The 25,479-nt window shown below is 36.5% G+C and overlaps 1 protein-coding gene across 3 annotated transcripts; it reads right to left on the bottom strand.

Annotated features, from left to right (window-relative positions):
* Window positions 1-14,122: 14,122 nt before the first annotated feature.
* LOC103939633 (topless-related protein 4) lies at window positions 14,123-25,097 on the bottom strand. 3 transcript variants are annotated; one of them, XM_048587088.1, is made up of 26 exons: window positions 24,973-25,097; window positions 24,649-24,749; window positions 24,226-24,405; window positions 24,005-24,118; window positions 23,012-23,170; window positions 22,715-22,886; window positions 22,502-22,613; window positions 20,527-20,639; window positions 19,988-20,156; window positions 19,766-19,875; window positions 19,567-19,636; window positions 19,298-19,371; window positions 19,044-19,139; window positions 18,869-18,964; window positions 18,285-18,412; window positions 17,937-18,171; window positions 17,680-17,844; window positions 17,533-17,607; window positions 17,157-17,300; window positions 16,195-16,305; window positions 15,917-16,096; window positions 15,662-15,790; window positions 15,493-15,588; window positions 14,957-15,145; window positions 14,692-14,858; window positions 14,123-14,575 (listed from the first exon to the last, which is right to left on the bottom strand). In XM_048587088.1, the coding sequence occupies exons 2-26, from the start codon at window positions 24,723-24,725 to the stop codon at window positions 14,383-14,385; spliced, it is 3,354 nt and encodes a 1,117-aa protein (XP_048443045.1). In that variant the 5' UTR covers window positions 24,726-24,749; window positions 24,973-25,097; the 3' UTR covers window positions 14,123-14,382. The 3 variants fall into 3 exon arrangements, with proteins under 3 accessions (XP_048443045.1, XP_048443046.1, XP_048443047.1); XM_048587089.1 differs by having other exon boundaries at window positions 14,392-14,575; window positions 14,769-14,858; XM_048587090.1 differs by lacking the exons at window positions 14,123-14,575; window positions 14,692-14,858 and having other exon boundaries at window positions 14,993-15,197.
* Window positions 25,098-25,479: the final 382 nt, after the last annotated feature.

Here is a 25,479-nt window from a genome sequence, read left to right as displayed (position 1 = left end):
ATCCCATGGGCATGGTAGCTAGGTCCACATTCAGCTTCTCTTTGGCTTTTTCCACTAGAGGCTCCTCTTCTTCATCGGTTTTTTTCTTTGGTGGATCAACCTTTGGGTCAGCTTCCTTATCATACTGCGTTTCTAGATGGTTGACAAGTGTAGCAATCTGTAAGCCCTTTTCCTCCATGGTCCTTATCAACCTTACGATTACTTTGCTCATTTGTGGCAGTTGCTCTTCGATTGAAGTCGCACCAGTAGTCATGACTTGTATGGCTACAGGATACGAGCTACTACTTGAGCTAGCATCGGAAGTCAACGACTTGAGTACCTCATCGGGCTTTCTTCCCTTGGCACCCTTAGCTAGGTTAGGGTGATCACGGGCTCGTGCCTCGGCTACACTTGCTCCTTTGGCAGAGTTGATGTAGGGGTGGAAGGCACAGTAGAGGGAGCTCTTGCCTTGCTTCGAGTTATGACGCCCAAAGTGCTACCATTTGCAGCAAGGATGTTCTTGTTAATCGCGTTGGTTGCGGGAACAGGTTGATCCTTTCTTAATGCCATGTATTTTTCTTGTGGATTTGAAGACAAGGATGAGAGGCAAAGAGGTCTCACTGGGCATGCCAAATTTGTAAACATGAAAAGTATGTAACGAATGAAACAAGAACATATGTACAAAGTAGATTTGCAATGATGAATTTGTAGGGTTACAATCTCTGTTTATAATTTTCCTCTGATTCAGTCTTCAATTTTGATGTAGATGCGTAGGTTGTTGATCCAAGGGTTGCGATGACTTGATCTTGGATGAACGATTGAACAATTGCTTCAAGTTTTGAGCTTGAAACAATGTGTGGATAGTCTTCACCTCAAAGTTGCGGCAAAGGTAGTGTTGATGTAGGATTTCGTTGATTCAAGGGTCTTTGTGAAGGAAAATTTGTGAAAAACATGTTCATTTAAGCAACATCAATAGCATGCAATTAACAATTAAAGGCGGAATCATGCTTGTATGCACTTAAAACAAAACATTTACCCATGAAATTCAAAGCCTAGTAGATAGGTGAACCAAGACTCAACTCAAAACAAAGTGAGTTGAGAAATCAATACCTTTGTAGATTCCTCTTTGCATAAGCAAAGGCTAATCACCCAAAGAGAGGGCCTTCATTCCTTGCATCTTGGATCCATGGATTTGGATGGATGAAAAGGTTTCTCCAAGTTCCCAAAATTGAGAACCTCTAAGTCTCCACACCAAGGTATATTGTAGAAGAAATGAGTGACCTAGAGGAAGTAAGATTGCTAGATTTTCCCCTCTAGATTGGCTAAAATTTTAGAGAGAAAGGAGAGCTTGTGTTCTCATCCTTTCCCCCAAAAATAACCCTTAGTAAATTTTAGGCTATAAAGTCCTTTATATAGTCCCTTCAAATAAGTGACCTAATGGACCAAAAGCCCTATTCTTTTACACATGGCTAGCCTATAGGTTTATTGGGCTTTCAAGCCCTTTGTTTTATTCAAGTTGTCATACAACTTGAGTTAATGGGCTTGACATTCAAATCCCATTGGGCCTTGCGGCCCAAAACTAACCCGAGGTCTTTAACGAACTTATTCGTTTGATTAATTAACATATTAATTAATCCTAGCCTTAGATAAATAATTAAACCATTTAATTATTCTTACTCATCTCCGTTGAATCTTCAAACTCTACCTTACACGGTGTACGATCCATTAGGTTCCTTTTAGCGAGGCAGTGGGCGATTCAAACTCTTTCAAATCGATTGTGAATTGAAACTTACTTTCAATTCTCCCGTTAGTGATAATACACTTTTAGGGCTTCCACAAACCATGAGTGACACCTAGCAGCATATCATGGTTACCCAAGCTAATCAGAAGAGGTGGAGAACCTATTCAGTTTAGGATTACAAATGCAATACGGTCTTTCTCTAATACAATACTCTTGACCACATTGTTTGGTTTGATAGTTTATTCATGTCTACTATCCAATGTGAATCTTGTGCTTATATGATTACCTTGAATGTGATCTGGAACGCATTCCAACATTTCATTCATACTCTGGCCAGAGATTCCAAATCATATCATAGAGTATTCTCCCTCAAACAGTTTGAAGGTTAGAGATCCCTTGTTGCGCATTCACTTGCCTCCAAGGCTAAGTGGCTTAACCCCAACGATGCCGTGGACACCCTGATAGAGTGACGTTGACATAATCAAAGATTAAGGACCTAACCACAAGACAACTGTGATGCCTCAGGTCAAAAGACTAATTTGCATTATCCCAACCATGAGTTCTCATGTGACATGAATATGAGAACTCTTCGTTGATCGTGTTCAGTGAACTCATTCTCTATTGAGCACCTACGTACTTGTCTTGATGTCACACACACCAATGACTCGAGACTAGTCACTCTCCCTGAGAGAAGACATAGCACGTACTGATCTTAACGGACTGTCAATGCCCAATTGACAATCCTATGATCAGGAACGTTTAGGATGTGTCAACGAAAGAATGGTCTCATGAATCTAACTTCTTTAGATCGCATTCTTCCAATCACATATTCCTTGGACTTATCGTTTAAGCATATAACATTTATATGAGACGGCTCAAACAATAATGTTTGCCCTTTAAACTACATTAGTTTGAAATGTCCGTAAGTATCATCATATGATTGGTTTTAGGGCACATTTCCAACAATCTCCCACTTGCACTAGAGCCAATCAGCTTAGTCATCATATGATTGTACCTCTTCTGTAATTCATTTCATAAATGGCTGAGTAGTAGGCCTAAACAATGGATATCTATATGTTATCCATAGAAGCAACCTTGAGAATAACGACGTCACCATTATACATGATTCTCAATCATGTGGTTCAGTCTCTCATTTGAGTTCGGACCTTGATGAGACCTTGATTCCCTGGCTTGAGCTATCGCCCCATTAGTGTCATACACTTTCTGGTTGGAACCGAATGAAGAGTTCATGAATGAACTTTCCCATCCAAACAACAATGTTGTAAGCTTCTATATGGCAATATATTTTGCATACATGATGGAACACATTAAAGTCATTTACTTTTAACGTTTCCACCCAAATATCTCTTTAGTCATAATAAAGAGATATCTCTTTATCACTTCATTCATAATGAAGAGATATTCTATGATGGATTAGATTCATAATCTAATACATTTACGCTTCCATTACGTTACTCTAATTTTTCCTCATTCTTGAGGAATCCATCCTTAGTATTTCTTAAATACCTAAGGATTCACTTGACAGTTGCCATGGTTCTGATCCTGGGCTTGCATTGATATCATCTTGTACCGTTCTAGGTACGACTTATATCAATGTTTTCATACAATATGAAATACATAAATCACCTTTCTGTGTATGCATAAAGGATTCTATTTACGCATTATTTCTTTGGGAGTCAAAGGGTACATTCCCTTTGAGAAGAACAACTTCCTAGTCTCACTAGAATTGTCATTCTAATTGAAGTTTATCATCATATGAGAAACTTCCTAGCATCTCATTGTCTATTTTAGGGATTGATATAATCCAATTATATCTTGAAATCTATCATTATAGATTTCCATCCCATGTATATAGACTATGTCTCCCATATACATTCTATTATTATAGAATGTTTAAAGTCATAACTTTAACGATGAAGAATTCCTTTCATTTTCAAAATTAATATATATCATGTAGATATATTCTAATTTAGGAATATGATCAACTCCCACTAATCTTTTGTAAACCTAGTAAACAAAAGATTCATTTACATCTTTATGAGAAATCAAACAATTGATCTTTTCTCATAAGACGCTTATAGCTCCCACTAGCTTGCTAAGATCCATGATGGATGGATCTCTACAACTAACATGTCTCAGAAGTATATATCACATATATATATGGGTAATTGATAATGTCCAACGAACTAAATCTTATTTATGTTCATTCTTCTCCTAATGGAGAAATTCATTATCTTATGATGCTACTTTCCTTGATATTTTTCAAGGAAACTCATCTAAAGTGTTATCTTTCCTTGGATCAAATCCAAGGAGGTAAATACTTTAGACGTCTTACTCATCAACTTACATTTCTTGAATTCTTTGAAACCTTTTACAGAGTATTCGGACTTGTGTTTATTCAAAATAAACTATAGTCCAACCGAGAGTGATCTTCGGTGAATGTCATACAACATGAGTAGTATTATGTTATGGACAAGTGCCACTAACATCTAAGTGAATAAACCTCAACAACTTTGTGATTCTTTCTTCTTTCCAAAAGAATAAAGATTCGAACATTTCGCCTCTATACAATTTTAACAAGAAGGTATTGGATCCGGATCTAACGATCCAAAGCATCCATCTATGACCAACTCGTAACTTATGTTTTAGAGGTATCACAACTCAGTTGGGATTAGTCACTACCTTGCAACCTTTTGGGTTTTAAGCATCATCGTATTCTAAACAGTTAAACTACCACATCATCTCTACTATAGAGACAACCAATTAAATTACAATAATCTAATTATTGATTAATAAAGAACAATGTTTTTGTCAAACAAAACATTTATCTATCTCTACTATAGTGACGGATTTAAGTTCCTTAAAATTGGAATGTGAAGACAATCTTTAGTATTTTCCAATTTCTTTGGTAGTTCATATGAGGAAGTAAGTACAATCCGCTTTCGCAGAGATCTATATTTTATTCACTTTCCGAATGTGAAGTACTTTCCCTTCTCTCATTTAATCTTCTACTTCTTATTAGCACACTTTTACAACAATTGTAAAACATAGTTACTAATACGGAATCAAGCATTCAAGTAGAAGAACCAACTGTTTTGAACTATTTCAAGAACATATTACAACACCTTCGAAAGGTGTGTTCTTGACACTTGCAAGACATTTCTTGCAAATACCCCTTCCAATGTCCATCCTTTCATAAAGAAAGTTTGTTCCCTTGGAGTTATTTTGCCTTCTTCATTTGACTTCCCTTTTGATTACAATAGTCATGGTCCCTAAACTCCCACTATCTCTCTTGAAACTTATTTTAAATGTGTTATACACATCAAACGATTTGGAGAGCGTGCGGTTATTGTTCACTATATAGTTTACAATAAACTTAGTGAACCATTAGGATAGGGACACAAAGGTGAAGTCCTTGCCTAGTTTCCGTCTCGTTAAGTGGTTTAACACTTCAACACTCAATGATTCAAAATCATCATAAGTCCATATAAATGGACTATTTTTGTCAACCAACCATTATGTTCTAAACATAATAACAAACTTTCAAGAGTTGTTCAAGGCAACTCTCATTTCTTCATACAACAATTTGTAAGTGAAGAATCATGGCACATAAAGTGTTCATGCCCTTGTGCTTACTTCTCAAGTTCCTTGTTTATGTAACAAAGAGACAAGCACTAAAGTTTGTGTTGATTAAGGGTTGTTCAAAGCAACTCTTATTTCTTCATACAACAATTTGTATTTGAAGAATTATGACATTAAAAGTGTTGTCCTTCTCATGTTAGACTTATCTAACATATTCTTCCAATGATACATTATCAATTGGAAGATTGTGAGGATGAGACTACTTAGTTACATCTACAAGCCATTAAAGACAATCTATGGGATTGTAGAACTAAGTCCGGAAATCAAAGCGTTCGGTTTTTCTTTGTCAAGTTTTGGATAGCGTTTGCAAATATATTGGTAAACAAATACATAACGAATATAAATTGATTGATTTTAAGCCATTTGATTCGGGTCTTTAAATCAAATAGCACCACCCACTATTTTTGGCAAATTCCATATCCCTCATCGGAATTCGAGAGTTTTGGAGGAAACTCTTAGTAGGGTATGGGAGGCTCACCATTACCAAGCCCACCTCACGATTATACGATGTTGGTTAGCAAAAATAATGATGAGAGAATAACGCTTTACTCATTTACAACGTTTGTAATTACCCATCTTGTTTGGCCTCTAGAGAATGAATGCCTCAGAATTATATCATGTTGGCACCATTGCACTTAGTTAAGTTATTCCCACCATGCTTAGTTTATGTAGAGGTTCAAGCACAACCTCAGAATTATATCATGTTGGTCATACTCGTTGTCTACACTCACCTCATCATATGCGTATAGACTCCTCCTGAATGTAAGCATGCACTTTGTACTCCCCCATTATAGGGTGAAGCCGGTGTACAAGTCACAAACGATTGGAGCCTACCACGGTGGAAGGCCACGAAGAGATATTCAAAGCATCTCTCGCTTATCAACTTAATATTGATTTGTTGAGGGTTTTAGGTCTCATCACATATAAACATACATTTTAATCCAATTAAAACATTTTGGTCCTATTACAACTATTGGTCCATTTGATTGATTTAGTTGTATATAATACTCCCACTAAGCTTTTAAAACGGTTTTTAAAGCAAGAGTATATGATACTACTAACATAAGGTTTGCATTCATTGATGGACTATATAGTTGCCTTAGGGCCTTAGGATGACTATGAACCTTTGATTCGATTCAAACACGAGCCTAGTGTTGAATCTCGGTCTAGGGATGGTGATTGATTTTAGTTACGCGTTTAATCACATTAAGGCGTGTTGTCTTATTGGGCGTTGGACCCAACTACTCCAATTTCATGCATATCGAATAAAACAAGAAAGGAGTACTTCAAAGTAAATAAGAGCTTATGCTCTTTTACAACAATTGATCAAATCAAATTACTTTAAAGTAAAGAAGAGCTTATGCTCTTTTACAACAATTGATCATATCAAATTACAACCAAAATTTAATCTACACATTCCCATGGTTCAAACAAATTTGAAACGGCCTTTCACATAGCTCAATTATCGTAGGCTAAGGTTCATAATCACCCTTTCTTTAATTAATTAACGCTTTAACTAATTAAACTTGAATGCAACATTTTCATTTGGTTTTTGTATCCATAGAATTGATTTAAATGGAGCTAAATGAAATGAAAATCCAATTCTCATTTAAAGAAACAAAACAATTTTGTTCTCTACCTAATTTGGGCCAAAATGCTATGACCTCAACTTATTTGGGCCATAGTGCAATTAACCTCAACTTTTGGGCTATTTTGCAAAAACTTAAACTTTTGGGGTCACTTTGTAAAAACACAAAAGTCCACTACTTCATGTAATTACAACTAGAACCCAAAATTTTCCACAAAAAATAAAACTTCATTAAAGGAGCAAAACAATTTGTCCTTTTAGTGATTTTGGACCTTTACGTAAAAACGTAAACTTTTGGGTCAAAATGCAAATACACAAAAGTATCAAAACTTTATATAATTGCACAAAAGCCCCACTAGGACCCTAATTGAGTAGGGTGGCTGATTTTGAAGCAAAGTAATAAATAAAATTTCAAAGTTTTTTGTAAGTGGGGTGTGTGTAATGGAATAAATCATTACATACCTAACCCACTATAATTTCTTTAATTTTTCAAAATAAATATCTAATATATTTAAACATAAGAAATATTTCAAAACAAAAACTTTATGAAATAAATCAAAACTTTGAATCAAAACACCAAACCTTTTGTTCTTGGCAAGAACATATCAAGAACAATGAAGAACATTCATGAAAACCCATAAGAGCTCCATGAACATTCTTCACCCAAATACTTCCCAAAACCACTCAAACTTAAGGGAAATAACATACAACCATACTAGGGTACATAGGGGTTCCAAAAGTCACTTTAAAACACTTTTAACAAGTCAAACAAGAACCCAAAATTCCACCCTTTGGATTTGGCCGAATTTCCCCAAAAAATATGGCACCAAATTTTAGCTCCAAAATTCATGCTCATATGAACTACATCTACAACATTTGAGATGGCAAATTTTCTAACAAAATTTACATTCAAAGAAGCAAGAATAAAGCTTGTAACAATTACAACATTCAAATCACAAACTATGAACTACAAAACCCAAAAGGATTCACCAACTACTAGACTTAGGCTCTGATACCACTTGAAGGAAAATTTGTGAAAAACATGTTCATTTAAGCAACATCAATAGCATGCAATTAACAATTAAAGGCGGAATCATGCTTGTATGCACTTAAAACAAAACATTTACCCATGAAATTCAAAGCCTAGTAGATAGGTGAACCAAGACTCAACTCAAAACAAAGTGAGTTGAGAAATCAATACCTTTGTAGATTCCTCTTTGCATAAGCAAAGGCTAATCACCCAAAGAGAGGGCCTTCATTCCTTGCATCTTGGATCCATGGATTTGGATGGATGAAAAGGTTTCTCCAAGTTCCCAAAATTGAGAACCTCTAAGTCTCCACACCAAGGTATATTGTAGAAGAAATGAGTGACCTAGAGGAAGTAAGATTGCTAGATTTTCCCCTCTAGATTGGCTAAAATTTTAGAGAGAAAGGAGAGCTTGTGTTCTCATCCTTTCCCCCAAAAATAACCCTTAGTAAATTTTAGGCTATAAAGTCCTTTATATAGTCCCTTCAAATAAGTGACCTAATGGACCAAAAGCCCTATTCTTTTACACATGGCTAGCCTATAGGTTTATTGGGCTTTCAAGCCCTTTGTTTTATTCAAGTTGTCATACAACTTGAGTTAATGGGCTTGACATTCAAATCCCATTGGGCCTTGCGGCCCAAAACTAACCCGAGGTCTTTAACGAACTTATTCGTTTGATTAATTAACATATTAATTAATCCTAGCCTTAGATAAATAATTAAACCATTTAATTATTCTTACTCATCTCCGTTGAATCTTCAAACTCTACCTTACACGGTGTACGATCCATTAGGTTCCTTTTAGCGAGGCAGTGGGCGATTCAAACTCTTTCAAATCGATTGTGAATTGAAACTTACTTTCAATTCTCCCGTTAGTGATAATACACTTTTAGGGCTTCCACAAACCATGAGTGACACCTAGCAGCATATCATGGTTACCCAAGCTAATCAGAAGAGGTGGAGAACCTATTCAGTTTAGGATTACAAATGCAATACGGTCTTTCTCTAATACAATACTCTTGACCACATTGTTTGGTTTGATAGTTTATTCATGTCTACTATCCAATGTGAATCTTGTGCTTATATGATTACCTTGAATGTGATCTGGAACGCATTCCAACATTTCATTCATACTCTGGCCAGAGATTCCAAATCATATCATAGAGTATTCTCCCTCAAACAGTTTGAAGGTTAGAGATCCCTTGTTGCGCATTCACTTGCCTCCAAGGCTAAGTGGCTTAACCCCAACGATGCCGTGGACACCCTGATAGAGTGACGTTGACATAATCAAAGATTAAGGACCTAACCACAAGACAACTGTGATGCCTCAGGTCAAAAGACTAATTTGCATTATCCCAACCATGAGTTCTCATGTGACATGAATATGAGAACTCTTCGTTGATCGTGTTCAGTGAACTCATTCTCTATTGAGCACCTACGTACTTGTCTTGATGTCACACACACCAATGACTCGAGACTAGTCACTCTCCCTGAGAGAAGACATAGCACGTACTGATCTTAACGGACTGTCAATGCCCAATTGACAATCCTATGATCAGGAACGTTTAGGATGTGTCAACGAAAGAATGGTCTCATGAATCTAACTTCTTTAGATCGCATTCTTCCAATCACATATTCCTTGGACTTATCGTTTAAGCATATAACATTTATATGAGACGGCTCAAACAATAATGTTTGCCCTTTAAACTACATTAGTTTGAAATGTCCGTAAGTATCATCATATGATTGGTTTTAGGGCACATTTCCAACACTTTGCGACTTGATCTTAAATCGAACGTCGTTACAAGTTTTAAGCTTGCAACAAAGTTTTGAAGGAATCGGCACAAGTGCTTGTTGATTCTTCAAGGAAATGCTTCCGCTTTGGTTGTACGTTCTTCAAATAGAGCTTTGGCAACGTATTAGTCTTCAAAGATTTGGCAGAGGTTCTCCTTTTGTGAGAATTTCGGCCCTTTAATGTAGAAATTGTCGACCTTTATGCTTGTCTGAGGACCTTGTATTTATAGACTTCTCAAAGCTTGCCATTGGATGGATTTGGCTTTGACTTGTGTCTTGATTCATCCATGGGAGAATTTAGGCATGTTTTGTGTCTTAATTTCAGCCACTTTCCCTTGCTTGGCTGAAATTTATAGGGCTTTCTTGCCTATTTTGCGAGCAATCTTTAATTCTTGCTTGTTTTGTGAAGATGCTTTAGCTTTCTTTCCGGTTTTGGGAACAATTTGGGCCCCGCCGATTTTAAGGAGATTTCTTCCTTTTGGCCGAATTTTGGGGAAGTTTTGAGCTTCCTTTGCTTGATTTGTGCCACATGTCATTGATGACTTGTCCATTTGTGATGAGTCATAGGCCACGTGGAGCTTTGTGATGCATCATTTGCATGCAACGAAATTTACATATCTACATCTATATGAAAAAAATATAAAATTTGCTTAATTCTGTTACATACACTTAATTATGTACTTATTGATTTCCGATATGTTTCAATTGTTTATTACATCTGCGAATATATATATAGAGGAAATTGTAGTAGTGGTCCATCAACTTAATTCTAATTGGAGCAATGCTCCCTCAACTAAAAATCCATAACCATTGGTTCTTTAATTCAACAAAATGTGCAGCTATAGTCCTTTTCGTGAACTCTGTTAGAACTTCCATCTAAATGAGTCACATACCGCCCACATGAGGTCGAATCAAGAGGCAAATATGGAAAACTAAATGAGAAAATTGTAGGAATAGTCCTTCAACTTTAACCAAATTGAAGAAACGGTCACTCAACTTTAACCTAATTGGAGCAATGATTCCTAACTTTGACCCAATTGCAGAAATGATTCTTCCAACATGTCTCATTATGACGGAAGTTCTAACGGAGTTGACGAAAAGAACCAAACGGAACGAACAAAGATAGAATCAGACCGATTCCTTAAATGCCTTTCTGGATATTCCTCAATGTCCCAGCTATTCACGGAACGTGAGAAGCAGATGAATAAGCATCATTGCTATAATTTCCTCTCTCTATATATATGTGTATAGATATATAGATGTACGGGTGCTTTATGAAGCGGGATCCCCATTTTTGCTGAAAAATGGGGAAGGCACGGTGAGAGCCATATGATCTCTTTTAATGAGATCGTGCGGCTGGGCTTTAAAGATGCATTTATAACATTTCTTGTTCTTTCTTTCCGTCCTTTCCTTTCTCTGCGTCACGAATGACGAACCACAAACCGGAGGTTCAAATTCAATCAAACCCCACTCTTTCTATCTTTTCCTTTATCTTTGCAAATTCATGTATTGGTTTCCTCCCTTGACCATTTTGGACGTTCTAGAGAGTAGGATTTTATTTTTCAAGTTCTGATTCTGGATTGCAAGTTAATGGAGAAGGTACGGTAATAATTTGTAATTTAATTTAATTTTAGATCTAAATATGGGTTGTGAATTTGTTCCTTTTTTTCTTCTCTTCAAATTCTAAACACATAACATTTGAATCAGAACTCAATAAGTTTTAATCCTTGATATTTGAATAAAAAAATAAGCAAATCGTAGATGTAAATACGAAAATTCTTTAATGAATGAAGCGGGAACACATGTACAAAGTTGATTTGTATTGATGAATTTGTAGGGTTACAATCTCTATTTACAACTTTCCTCTGATTCAGTCTTTGAATTTGATGTAGATGCGTAGGTTGTTGATCCAAGGGTTGTGATGACTTGATCTCGGACAAACGATTGCTTCAAGTTTCGAGCTTGAAACAACGCTTGGATGGTCTTCAACTCAAAGTTGTGGCAAAGGTAGTGTTGATGTAGGATTTCATTGATTCAAGAGTCTTGGCAACTTGATATTGAAACAAACTTCGTTACAAGTTTTGAGCTTTCAACAAAGTCTTGAAGGAATTGGCACGGTGCTTGTTAATTCTTCAAGGGAGTACTTCGGCTTTGGTCGAAAGAAAGTTTCAGCTTTGGTTGTGCATTCTTTGAAGAGAGCTTTGGCAGTCTTCAAAGATTTGGCAGAGGTTCTTCTCAATGTGAGAATTTCGGCCTTGAATGTAGAAATTGTCCACCCTTATGCTTGCCTTGGGTCCAAAGTCGTGTCATTGATTTGACTTTGATTTGTGTCTTGATTCGTCCTTGGGAGAATTTAGGCATGTTTTGTGTCTTGTTTTCAGCCACTTTCTCTTGCTTGTCCGAAATCTATAGGGCTTGTTGCCTATTTTGTGAACAATCTTCAATTCTTACTTGTTTTGTGAAGATGTTTTAGCTTTCTTTCCAATTTTGGGAGCAATTTGAGCCCCTTGCTGCTTTTAAGGAGATTTCTTCTTCTTTGCCGAATTTTAGGAATGCTTTTGAGCTTCCTTTGCTTGATTTGTGTCACATGTCATTGATGATTTGTCCATTTATGATGAGTCATATGTCACGTGGAGCTTTGTGATGCATCATTTGTATGGAACGAAATTTACATGTATACAGTTGAAACCCTGAAAAATCCAGAAAAGAGAGGTACAATTAGAACCAAGGTAGGCAGATAGATACCCAAGGCCAAATAACTGAAGCCAATCTCCAGATCCCAAAACTGATCAAGTGGGAAGAAGATTTGGGTTCGAATGGACTTGGGCTGTTTTAGCCATGCGTCCTTGGCGAGGCAGAGCAACGAAGAAAGAGAAAAGAAATGAAAAAGTCGTGTTTAATTGCAACCGCACGATCTGATTAAAGAGATTGGACCACTCTCGTCGATGAAAAGCCAGTGTTTCAATCAACCCAACCACGAAAGCAACAGATTTGGGGTAATCTGTAGAATGGGTTCAAGGATTCGAATTTTACTTTTCAAATTGTAGAGGTAGTACCAACTGTGTTCCGATTTGAAGGGTTCAACTATTTGGTTTTTCTTTATTTTCTATTTTACAAACTCAAAGGTGAAAACTCATTTGATTCTGATTAGAATGGGTTCACAGCTTCGTTTTCTGGGTTTTTTTCCTTACTTTTGGGTACCTATATTTCAGTCCTTGAGGAGGCGCGCCCAGAAATTGGGAAAAAAGATCCCAAATAATTGAACCCATTCTCCAAAATGGGAATTTGAAAACTTCAGCAGAAGGTGTTGTGCAATTTGAAAACTTCAGGAGGACACCCAAATCCGTTCTCCAGAAAATGTCGAACTGGAAAAACCAACAACCCAAATTCCTTGAACCCATTTTTCCAGAAAATTATAAGGAAAAAAATAAAAATCAAATCGTTTAACCCGTTCTTCGAATTTGCCTATAATGATAAGGCGAGGAAGAGATCGAAAGGTTAAAGCCCAGCCACACGATCTCATTAAAAGAGATCAGACGGCTCTCAGCGTGCCTTTCCCATTTTTCAGCTAAAATGAAGATCCCGCTTCATAAATGAGATACTTTCGAGCTTGGGATAGATGAAGCTTCCAATAGTTTTGAAATTCCGAAATAAAAATTAATCAAAACTTTTTAAATCAAAATTAAAAACATGATATTTTCGACCCGATTCAGTCGAAAACTAGACCTACTACTGTTGCGGATGAGTTGAGGACATACGGTTGTGATCAAATATTTGTATCAAGATAATATGCATTTTATCGCTATGAAATCCTAGAATAATGAAAGTGTTGGTAATTTGATTTTGACATACAATGTTTTCAATACGCGCAAGGATAACATTGAGGCGAAATAAACTTCACAATTGTCATACAACTTCCATTCATAGATTAAAAGTTGCTCAATAACAACACGCAGCAGGAGGAGAAAAAGGAACTTAAGTACTAAACCCCTCAACCTTCAACAACTTACCACCTTAATGTTGAGGCAATGTCATACACCAACTTACGAATTCGTTACAATGTCATACCTCCACTAGTCAATTTGTTAATATGAATATTAAATGATGATGTTTCAATTGTAGGTCCCACAATTTAAAAAATAATAAACAAAAATAAATAAAAAATAAAAAGAAAGATAACGACATATGATTAATCGCTTATGACCTAGAGCTTTTAGCTCTCCGTTCAAAATTCAAGTCGCTCGTTAATTGATTGTAGGAGGAACATAAATTCTTCACTATTGCTCCCATTTTGTTAATAAAATTGAGTTACCTATTCTAATAAATACGGATAAAAACAATATTGAAATGCATAAATTAAAAAGAAAGAGGAAAGAAAACCTGTACAAACGTCAAAGCCTTGTCATACCCATATTCATTACTTGTGTAGCAAGGCGTCAAAGTCAGCCCTAACGAACCCTCTCTCTTCTATGTTTACCTTCTTCTCTTTTCTATGTGTATGAAGGGAATTCCCCAAAATAATAATCAGCGTTAGCTAATACCCGTCCGCCAAGCCTAAACCCTACCCGCTGCGAAAACCTATGAGTCACTATCACCCTTGGCTGTTGATCCGAACCACCGCGGAGCTGGCATTAGGGCCTGCATTCTCAACTGGAGGCATGGTACCCCACATCCCCTCTGATTCCGGTGGCTCCATCACCACAACTCCCCCATTGGTGAGTCCAAGTGCGAATTGATTAGGGTCGGATGGATGAGCAGCAACCACAGCTGGGTAGACCTTCGTGCTGTCAGACAACAGAATAATTAGTAATATGATGGTCAAGCAAATCGTATGTGTGTGTGTATTTGAGCAAGCGAGTGTATTTGTGCGTATAAAACCACTGGTAACCATATTACATGCCTGGGACTAGACATCACATATGCAGGAGTGCTTATCCGACATCTGATTCGGAGTGTAGAGGCAGTTAGAATGCATACACTTCCATCCTCAAAGCTTGCATAAATTGACTGGCTATCACATGAATAGGTAGCATCTGTGAGAGGACCAATCGATTCTTGTGGCACCCACTGTCGCAGCCAAAAAAATGAACAAATTAGTCACTTCATAAACAACTGCTACAAACCAAGCTCCAGCTAATTAATACAGAAAAGAAAGCCCAAGAGACCTGTTTAAGGCACTCCAACTTCGGTGCTTCATATATGGCTATTTGAGTTTCATGAGCAGCTAACACATGTATCTGATCTTGGTGAAACTGAACACGGGTCTGAGCATTAGGTGTAGGCACGCGACCAGTTGGAATCTGCAAGAACTTAGCAGCCTGGTTTCTCCATCCGTCAATGCTCCATGCACACAGCTGAAGTAGGAAAAATAAAATAGTTCATGTGACTCCACCCCAACAAGTTGAACTGTACACAACCAAAGAAAAAAACATGAAAATGACACTTTCCAGCGCAACCTGCCATATTAAAGTTGGGATGTGCTATCCACACACCCCTTTTTACTTCTCACACACCTCTTGTTAAATTCTGTCCTTTGATCTTCTTCAATTCATCCAATCCGATGGCACAAAATTAGAAGGGTGTATGAGAAGTAAAAAGGGGTGTGTGGATATCACACCCCTTAAAGTTATAAATTTTATTGCCTACACACGCGCACGCAGAGGTAAGGCACGTTCCTCCTATCGTAGTGGTATAAGCATACCTGAGAATCAGCTCCTGCGGATACAAGAATATTTAGAACATTGGAAAATGCTAGGCCAGTAACTCTCCTTTGATGACCTTTGAGCTTGTTCTTGACCTGTGCAACAATAGAAACAAAATTACTATCTGAACACTGAATGTACTAACAAGTCTCGGTTCACCCTCAGTACCTCGTCAATTCGGACATTGTAGATTTGAATTGTAGAATCATCCATGCCCACTGCAATAATGTTGTTGTCCTGCGGATGGAAGGCAAGAAATGTTGCTGCAGGTGGTGAGGCAATAAAGGTCATCATCGTCTGCAATTTTAGGATGAAAACATGGGAGTTAATAAATTGAAAACATGATGCAAAATGATCAGGCGAATGATTACAATATGCATTCCAACTAATTGCACCTAATTAACAATCCAAATACACCGTTACCTTATAGTTCATCATATTATAAAGCGAAACCTTCCCTCCAGATGCCGATAGTGCATAAGAATCATTCTTTGAAATAGCAAGGCAATGGATAGGATCTTCAAGAGTTGTCTCGGGTACTTGATTGGTCATCACTATACCACTGGCAGGTTGCCATAACAGTGGTGGCACAGTGGTAGTTGCCTACAAAAACAAAAGCATTTTATACCAGAAAAGATTATAGAGAAATGTTCAAAGGACAAAGCGACTGATTGAAATGCTGCCTTAAAAACAAACCGTACTTTGCCCGAAACATTCTTCTCATCCTTCTGCCATTTCCAAAGTTTATGTACCCCAGTATTCGTCAATGCCAACATAGATGCTCCTGAATTTGCATATACTAACCGAACAATCTGAAATGGAGAACAAAACCATTTAAAGATGGGTTACAAAAACATAAAACAAGTACCACATTATTCCATCTCGCCAGTCTTAATGTACAATATACATGTTTTGCAATAATGACATTCTCAAAACACAAAGAAGCCTTAGTGCCTAGGCTGATGTTGAAACCCGTCTAGAGATGATTTTTAAGTACTACAACACAAATAGAATTTACAGGGATATGAATGGAAGTGTATGGGTCCATAATTTCTTTACTTCTCAGGGAAAAAGTTCAAAGCATAAAAGGGGGCTGGATACGATATTTTAGATCATGATAATCAAAAGGGTAAAAAGGGTAAAATAGATACACATCAATCCAATATAACACCATTTAATCATTACAGAGTTACCATGACCCGAAAATCGTAAGCTGCTAATTTTCTTTGAGGGCTATGGTTCGAAAATTTTCAAATCTAATTAAATTTAAACTCGAATTTGTATGTTTTGCCCAAAATAAAATAAAAAAGAACATGCTGTATCATGCAGAACATTCAAAAAGAAGCGAATTAATACAACTTATAGGGCATGCTTTACAAATTCTATGACAGTAAGTACTAAACAACCAGGTGGCAGCCCTACAGGAAACCACAACTTGTGATTCCATGTTTAGAATAGCCACACAGATGAGTGTTCTACAACCAAAAGTTACTCTTACCGCACTTAAACTTGCATACCTTAGCTACACAGATGAGTATTCTACAGCCAAAAGTTAGTCTTACCAATGCACTTAAACTTGCATACCCATCAGACAATTACCGACCTACCATACTTCAAAGGAATTGAGTCCATCATGAAAGCTTGGTTATCAAATGATACTCACTCTATTTACCAACAGGCTATCAGGCAGCCATATGAAGCGAAGAAGAGATGGTTCATTAACTTCAGTTAGCTTCCAAGTTTTTGGTTTCTCTAGCTCCTCAGCAACCCTTACTTTGATGTTTGCAAAACTCCGGCCATCTCCGTTCTAAAAATGTTAAGAAGTCAATATTTGCAAACTTCCAAAAAGGATTAAAGTTTAGCCCATATTAGAATCTAAAAAATGCTCAAAACATTCAGGTATGTGAAGAATGTCCTGTAACAACTAACAACAGTGCTCTTTGAATAATTAAAAGAATGCAGCTTTTCAAAAGGACAAATTGTTCTATCTTAACAACTTATATCTCAGTTACACACATGAAAGAGCAATCAAACTTTACCAGACTTCTAACTGCAACCGCGTTGTTTGTTCCATGAGCAGAACTGGAACCACCAGATGTTCCAATTATGGGTCCCTGCAGGATAGGCTATTCATTTTAAGGGTGTCACATTTTTTGTCACTTAATAAATCTGATAGAACAGCATACCACCGTTGCAGTTCCTGAGGCCATCCGGGAGGCATCAACTGCACAATTCTCAATTGCACGTAAAATTCGAATGCCATCGGCATTTGCAAGTACTTTAACACCATTCTCACTTGTTGAAACAGCTAGCATAGTTCCTTCCTTGTTAAATCGTAGACAAGGAGAAGCCTAACAGATGTTAAAGGTAAGTGTTGTTTCAACATTAACAATAACCTTGAAATATGACAGCAACACATGAAGATAGCGTATGTGGCCATTACCAGTAATCCACCCTCTGCATCAGTGGCATTCAAAAGGTTCACATTGTCCATGTCCCAATATTTGATTTGGAACTCATCACCAGCAGCCAAGAATCGGTTCTTCGTCGTGTCAAACTGCACAACGCCATGAGCTTGCTTCCCAAGCCCATTATATGTTCGCTTTACAGTCCCCTCGTTTTCATTCCATTCCACAATGTATGATTCCCCTTCCTTATTAGTCCCACAGGAGAAGAGCCTATGATAAAAATAAATAATGGGAATAATTAAGAAATAAAGTACTCAAGTTGAAGAATTTAAAAGATAAGAGAATTCAAACACTTGATGAAAAAAACAAAAATGATAAATTACCTTGTACCATCAGTACTATACACCATTCTTGTGCAAGAATGGCCTGGAGCATGGTAATCAACTCTACAACCAACGTTATCATACAGCCAAGCCTTAATTTTCCCATCAATGGCTGTTGCGAAGATGAACTGATGCAGAAAAAAAAAATAAAATAAAATAACATTCACTGAGTATTTACTAAAATAAAAAGATAACAACAGTTATGTTAGGGTAAATAACAGTTTCCGAACTGTCAACAACAGTATGAAAAAGACACTATAATGGTACAGTAATGAATGTAATAAGCATCAAGAATATGTTCATTAAAAGATCTTTTTTTGGTATGGAACAAAGATATGAGAACAGACAGTTTATAGAAACCACAAAAATGATTTACTTGCTTTAAAAATTTCCCTACACATACAAGTTTCCCTCCAACCTTGAGTAACAGTAAGGTTAACCAAATAAGTACCATTTACCTTAAAAACAAGACTTGCTCAATAAAACTAAGTTTTTGATACTTCTAATTATAAAGGTAAAATAAAGCAAATTAAAAGCGATAACTTCCACGAGTAAAAGCAGTGCTCATAACTAATAATAAGCACCTGAACGTTGTCCTTTATGTGTGCACACACAGAATAAACTGGTGCTTCATGACCTTCAAAGTTATACAGTTTATTGCCAGTGACAGCATCCCAGACCTGCATAGAAAGGAACCTTGATGACTGCAGGGCCTAGCCTTACCAATAGCAGTGAAGGAAAAAGCACTATAAACCAAACCTTAGTAGTCTTGTCCTCTCCGCAACTTATGATGCATAATTGTTTGTTTAGGTGAGTGAAAGCAAGATCACTAACATTACCAGCATGAGCATCAATCTGGAAGAATTGCAATTAAAAGGAAAATCAAATGAGCACATAAGTAATTACAGTCTTAACAAAAAACTGATAGCCGTACAATGGGAAGAAACCTAGCAGCCATCAATTCGGAATTGACGAGTCACTACAAACTAAAAAGAAAAAAAGAGAATTACAACCTCTAGGTGGTTCCGTAAATCATCACCACCATGATAGGAATAAATGTGCACTACATGCTTCGAATATGCAATACCTGAAACAGAAGTTGGGGAATAAGAAACAAAAACTATTTGTATTAACCTGATCAGTGAACTTCAACCATTTTCGACTAATTCATTAAGAAAAATTTTACCCATGACCAAAAACAGAAAGTTATTTTCTCATGAATAGAAAATATGCACAAGTATACTGTCAATATGAAAAATAAAATGGTAATGAGAAGACATGCCAATGTGGGAACCATCAGGACTCCAAATCACACGATTTACTGATGCAGTGTATTCATTTGCCAAAGACGCCTATCACAAAGACATGAAAACCAGCATCATATTAGTCTTATGGTTAGACCTTAGAACCATTAAGAAGTTTTGTACCAATAAAGAGTGGGAAAAGAACAAAAAAAAAAAAAAAAAACAAGCGAATTACACCTGTAAAGCCATTGAACACACAGAAAGATCCCAAATTTTGAAATTCCGAGAAACAAGCCTCTCCCTTCTGCCTACTTCCCAAATCGTTATGTCACCAATATTTGTTCCAACTGAAAGGTAGAACAGATAATAAAATTTAAATACAAAACCATACAACAATTAGACATTGACTGAAAAGGATCAGATCAAAGAGAATAAATTCGTTAAGCAGCAAGAGCAAACCAAGAAGCAGAGTGTGTTGCAGGGGATGAAATTCCAAGCTCTTGGCAGCTGAACCTAGAGTCAAATTGACAACAACAGTCTTTGGCAAGTCCTCAGAAGAGTAAGGGTGGTGGGCATGGATGTGGCCAGGATATGTGTGTGGAAAGACGTTAAGAGGCCTATTATTGACCTGCAAAGGCAAAGGGAGGTCAGGTTTGGAGAAAGCCAGATTATTTGGTTCAAAAAGGTGTAACAAAAATATAGTAAAACAGTTAAGGCGCAAAGGACATAGCAACAATTTTAAGTATCACCAACTATACTGCACAGAGAAAAGGCACGGTCACAGTTAAGCTAGTTCCAGAATCTTATTTCAGTAAGAATAAGTGTGGAAAGAAAGAAAAAAACAAATCAAACAGTAAGACAACAATATTCTCGCAAAAGAAAAAAAAAAACAAAAAAATTAAAAGAGACTACCAAATTAATCATAATGTGCTATAGACTAACCGAAATTTTGTGTAAAGTATAAGAATTATAAGCACATAAACATGCTGATAAAATACCTCATCTGATGTTCCCAATGCTCTTGATCTCTTGGACACATGTCCAGAATCTGCAGTTTGATAGTCCATTGCCGGGTTATTAGGAGGAGTCCTTGGGCGCTTTAACAAAGATGCTACCATATCAAATAAATGCAAAAAGAATAGTAAAACTTAGTTGGAGAAGTGAAATTTGGATGAATTTAAATAAACAAAACCAAACGATGTGATGTAAGTTCCGATTCAGAAACAAGACAAAACAAGAATGATTGGCATGTATCTCATGAGTGTAATTCATGCAAGCACTATTTAGTATTCAGTAATTAACATGTAAAAGAAACTTCTTACAGGCTAAAATATAAGTCAGGCAAACACGCATAATGAACATCATATAATCCTCTTAAAGAATTTCAACTACCAAGAACAAGGCCTTTTCCAACCATTTGGGGTGACTACATCAATCACGATCCTCCATTTTCCGACTTATCATGGCCATATTTTTATACAAGTCACTATCATATCTTTCTTAATTATCTCCAGATTCTCCACCCATACAAAATTGGTCTTCCTATTCCTCTTCTTCCTCTTAAAGAAATTCAACCAACAGAAAAAGCAATATGAATGGCAGTAATAGGCTGTACAACTATCTCAACACTGAAATAATCAACAAATCCCAAGTAAATTTCAAGGTTACTAAATGTCACCAACAAAACTAAGCCAAATATGGGCCACCAATCAGTTTCACTCTTAACCCATGAATTCCACTTAGAAGATTGTTTGTTGGAAAACCTCTCTGCGTCAATCTTACTTCCTACGGTTTTCACCCATCCTCATGCGCTGGTTGTTAGTTCAGCAACACTACAACCAAGACCAACAGAATGCCATATAGAGTTTTGAGTCCTTCATGTGTTCCCCCATGACTTCTAATACGTTTACAAACGGGTACTGTAAGCATTTAACAGACAGAATCAAAACAATTTAATTCAGATCCCAAGTGTTTTAAAAAACTAGTTTTAAGACTTGCATAGGCAGTTTATGGGGTGGGGTTATGAAAAAATGTCTCTGCCCAATGGGAGTGGACTAGAGACTAGCCTAAATGCCTAGGCTATCGCCTCAGGCGCCTAGGCAACCTGGGCATTTGAATTTTTTTGATAAAAAACAGCCCAAACCCAATACAACCTTGTTTTGGGCAGGGTTTTTATAAAATTCATGCTAATTTTGTGTTTCTGACTTAGTTTCTATTAGGTTATTATGACTTTATGATTTGAGTTTCAGAAATAATAATAGTTCAAATATTTGATTGCTTGGCATGCTTGCTTGATTATTTTACAATTATTATATATAACATTAAGTATTATAATAATTTTAGGCACTGTGAGGCTATCACCTAGGCAAGGCTGTCCAAGAAATGCCTTGGCTTTGCCTTTTAAAACATTGGATCCCACAGAGTCACTATTAATGGTGTTTTTTTTATCATCAAGAAGAGCTTGAATTTCTAGTGAGGCCATATTAAGTAAACTCCATCTAGTGTTGCCAAATCATTATGGTTTCCATTTACTAAGTTAAGAGAAAACTGTATATGTTTGACATTTGCAAAGTCATGCCTACTTGTTGCCTTGTTCTAACAAAAATACAATGTAAATATCGAATTGTCTGCAATTCATGCCAATCATTCCTTCAATAAGTATACAAAAAAAATTCTTAATTATCTTCAATGTCAAATACTATATTGCTTGTGTAGATGTAAACTGTAGTTTGTAAATGTTTTTATTCATTTGGAATTCCTTCGGTTAAAAAGGTGACACAAAGGGAAATAAAAACAAAAGCATATAGAATACTCCCTTCCATTTTGTCTTATTTACCACTGCAAAACTGGTTCTTTTAATTAATCATATTACATCCATAATTTGTAATGTCTCCTTGTGATACAGCAATATCAGTAATTAAGCCACAAACATAGAATATTATACGGAAATAAGAAAATCAAATGCAATCATACATGTATTATTGGGAACTGTTAAACTGATTGGCCCAGAAGAAACTGTTTGGTGTGGAGCCAAGGATGGGTTAGCCATCCAGCCAGGCAGAGATGCCAAAGGAGGTGCTGCAGGCTGAAAAGGCCGAAATCACAGTATGTTAGATAAACATACGAGTAAGAATTCCTACAAAACCTACTTCCAAAACCAAAGATATAATATGTTTACAAACTTACACCATGAGCACCTATTGGTAGAAAGCCACCTACTTTTGGAATGGATCCCATTAAAGGGTTAATTGCAGGGGAAGTAGCACAAGCACCTGGTCCACAACTATGGTCCCAAAATAGAGTTTTTATGTCAGGGTTTTGCCTAGGATTATTGCAAAGATGGTGCTGCCAGTTTAAACTGCGACAAGCATAACAAAAAACAATATAAAAACAAAAAAAAACAAAAAAACAGAAGAAAAAGAAATCACATTCCATGCATTAATTAAAGAAATAGCAAAGATAGATAAATATTGTTCAAATTACCTCTGATTGATCAATGTCCTCAGCCTTGACTTCTTAAATTTGGGGAATTCAAGCTTATCATGGAAAATTGGATTTGCCTCAATTACCTTTTTCAGTTCTGCAAGCATTATAGCCCTGCCAGTCTTAGCATCACCATAGCTTGATAGTTGCTCATTCTCCCTGCGTTTAAAAACAATGAGGCTACTGTGAAAAACAAGAAAATATATAAAATACCCATTGGACAAACAACTAGGCAAACAAACACAAAAGAGAACTTTTAGAGCAAGCATACTTCAAAGGAGTCCATGGCACTGGTTGTTTTCTTCATTGTTCTACACACTTGTTGCTCTACGGTGTCTAGCAATTTAAATTTGGCACATACAGCACATTGAGATAAACAGACAACTTAAACTACTACATTCACAACTTCAGAACCTTATTGCCAACTGTCTCAGGTCAGTAACCTAGATTTGGCAATCTGTAACTGAAATCACTGATTCTCAATTATCTTTTAACAGTCAATTTCAATGATTCAAGTACAATTATTTCTTGATAATAGGAGTGCGCATGCTGTGAATGAAAAAATTCAAGGTACAAATAGGAGTGAATGTCATATTTTTAAGGAAACAGATTACAATTTGCAAATGATGAAATTTAAGAGTACGAAAGATACTTCCCGTCAGGACCTCATTTTTTTTTTTGCAAAGTCAAACACTACACAATAGCCCCACTTTCTAAAAAATACGAAGAAAATTGTTACAAAATTAATCCATCTATAACAATCCAACAAACATATTATGAATGTGTAAACCTGTCGCATTGTACTCCAAAGTACGAAATTAACTTTCAACACTCCTTGATTGCCCATGGCTCATATTCAGTAACAAGCAATTGCCACATTGGCGCCACAAACCAAATCAATCATGAATTACAAGAGCATGTATTTAACAATGAACATTAATTGGATGCCAAACACCAAATTAATCACACAAAAAAAAAAAATACTCAAATCACCTGAAATTCTCCAATGTTAGAAGCATCGTTATTTCCTTGAAAATCTCTGGATTGATAGACGAGAATGCTTTCAAATCCTTCTGAAGAATCTCAACAGCTTTATCATTATCATGACTGCATTAAAGACAACGTTATTACTAAGACGCTTCAGTCTATACAAGTACTGCATCCAAAGATAAAAAAAAAAAGAAAAAAAAAAAAAAAAAACAAAAAGAGCTTACCTGTCAAGAGCCTCAAGGTATCTTTGTTTCCGAATCTCAAAGAAAATCTTCAATGAGTGTCTATTGTCCTCAACCTTAGTAAATCCTGACAAGTAGTTCTCCACCTCCTCCCAATCACCATTTGTCACAATTTCCTCAAGATACTTCATATTGAAGAAAAACCCGGACTCTTTCTCCAACCTTCATTCACACACAACCAAAAGCACCTCATTCAGTACAAACCAAACAATTCAAGTTCTATTTTCTTTGATTTTCCAAAGTAACAAAAAGAAAAGGTTCAAAAACCTTCTTTTCTAATCCCCTTTAAATTTTCTCAATTTTCTTGGCAACCAAGCAAAGCCAAAACCCGACCACCAACGAACAAATAAACAATCCTATGTACAAAAATTGAAAATGAAGAAGCTAAAGAAGAAGATCACTGACCTGTGAACAGTCTCCATGTATTTGTCTTCCTCCAAATACTGAAGAATTAGATAAACGAGCTCTCTTCTTGCCGCCATGGTTGTCGTCCCCTCCCCAATCAACTAATTACCACCAAAACAAAACAACACTACCAAAATTAGGGTTCTAAATTCTAATTCTCCCCAAGAAATTATAGTCCCCAATTCAATTCCTCAAATAATTCTCAGTTCCACCGACCACCGTTTCAAGAATCACTAACACACATATAAGTTAACAGAGAGACACACAAATCCAAACACGCACTCAAATGTATACATACATTAGTGAGTGGCTGTGCGTACGTACCTTCCTCCGGAAGAGTTGCAGATCAATCCTAGTGAGAGAAGGGGAGGTGGAGAAGGAGAAGAGAAAAAAGCAAAGTTTACGGAGGGTTGGGGTTTGGGGTTTTTATAGGTGTGTGTGTGTGTCAGTGTGTGGGCTTTTGCGTTTTTGTCCTCTATTGCATTTTATACCCAAAAAGGTCATGTAAGAATCCTCTCGTAATCTGTCGTCTCCTTTCTCCCATCCAACTGGAACATTGCAATTAAACAATGTGTTATGTTGATTTCTTTTATAGTGACAAAATGACAAAAGAAAGTGTGAAAAAAGAGGAGCAAAAGAAATGAGAATAGGAAAGGAGAAAATCTTACTCCCGTGTAAGAAGCGGGTCAGGCCACATTTCCTCTCTGTCAATATCGCTGGTGTCTGCCCTTATGTGGCATTTCAAAATTATTAATTTACCAAATTTTCAGATTATTTATTAGCTTTTTTATTCTTACAACTGTGTGTTAAGTAGTTTTCAATGCTAATCAC

Source organism: the organism of the source record quoted next, unplaced genomic scaffold (assembly GCF_019419815.1).
Source record: "Pyrus x bretschneideri cultivar Hongxiangsu unplaced genomic scaffold, Pyrus_bretschneideri_v1 Contig26, whole genome shotgun sequence".
Classification (NCBI taxonomy): Eukaryota; Viridiplantae; Streptophyta; class Magnoliopsida; order Rosales; family Rosaceae; genus Pyrus; species Pyrus x bretschneideri.
The sequence above is the reverse complement of the archived record's forward strand: the minus strand, read 5'-3'. Positions and strand labels throughout refer to the sequence as shown.

Excerpts from the sequence above, each read along its gene's own strand:
- LOC103939633 (XM_048587088.1), bottom strand. The coding sequence starts at position 24,725 with ATGGCGGCAAGAAGAGAGCTCGTTTATCTAATTCTTCAGTATTTGGAG. Across the intron at positions 23,171-24,004 it reads CTAACATTGGAGAATTTCAG|GGAGAATGAGCAACTATCAA; the intron begins GTGATTTGAGTA and ends TTTTAAACGCAG. Across the intron at positions 17,608-17,679 it reads CCTCAGGAACTGCAACGGTG|GGACCCATAATTGGAACATC; the intron begins GTATGCTGTTCT and ends CCTATCCTGCAG.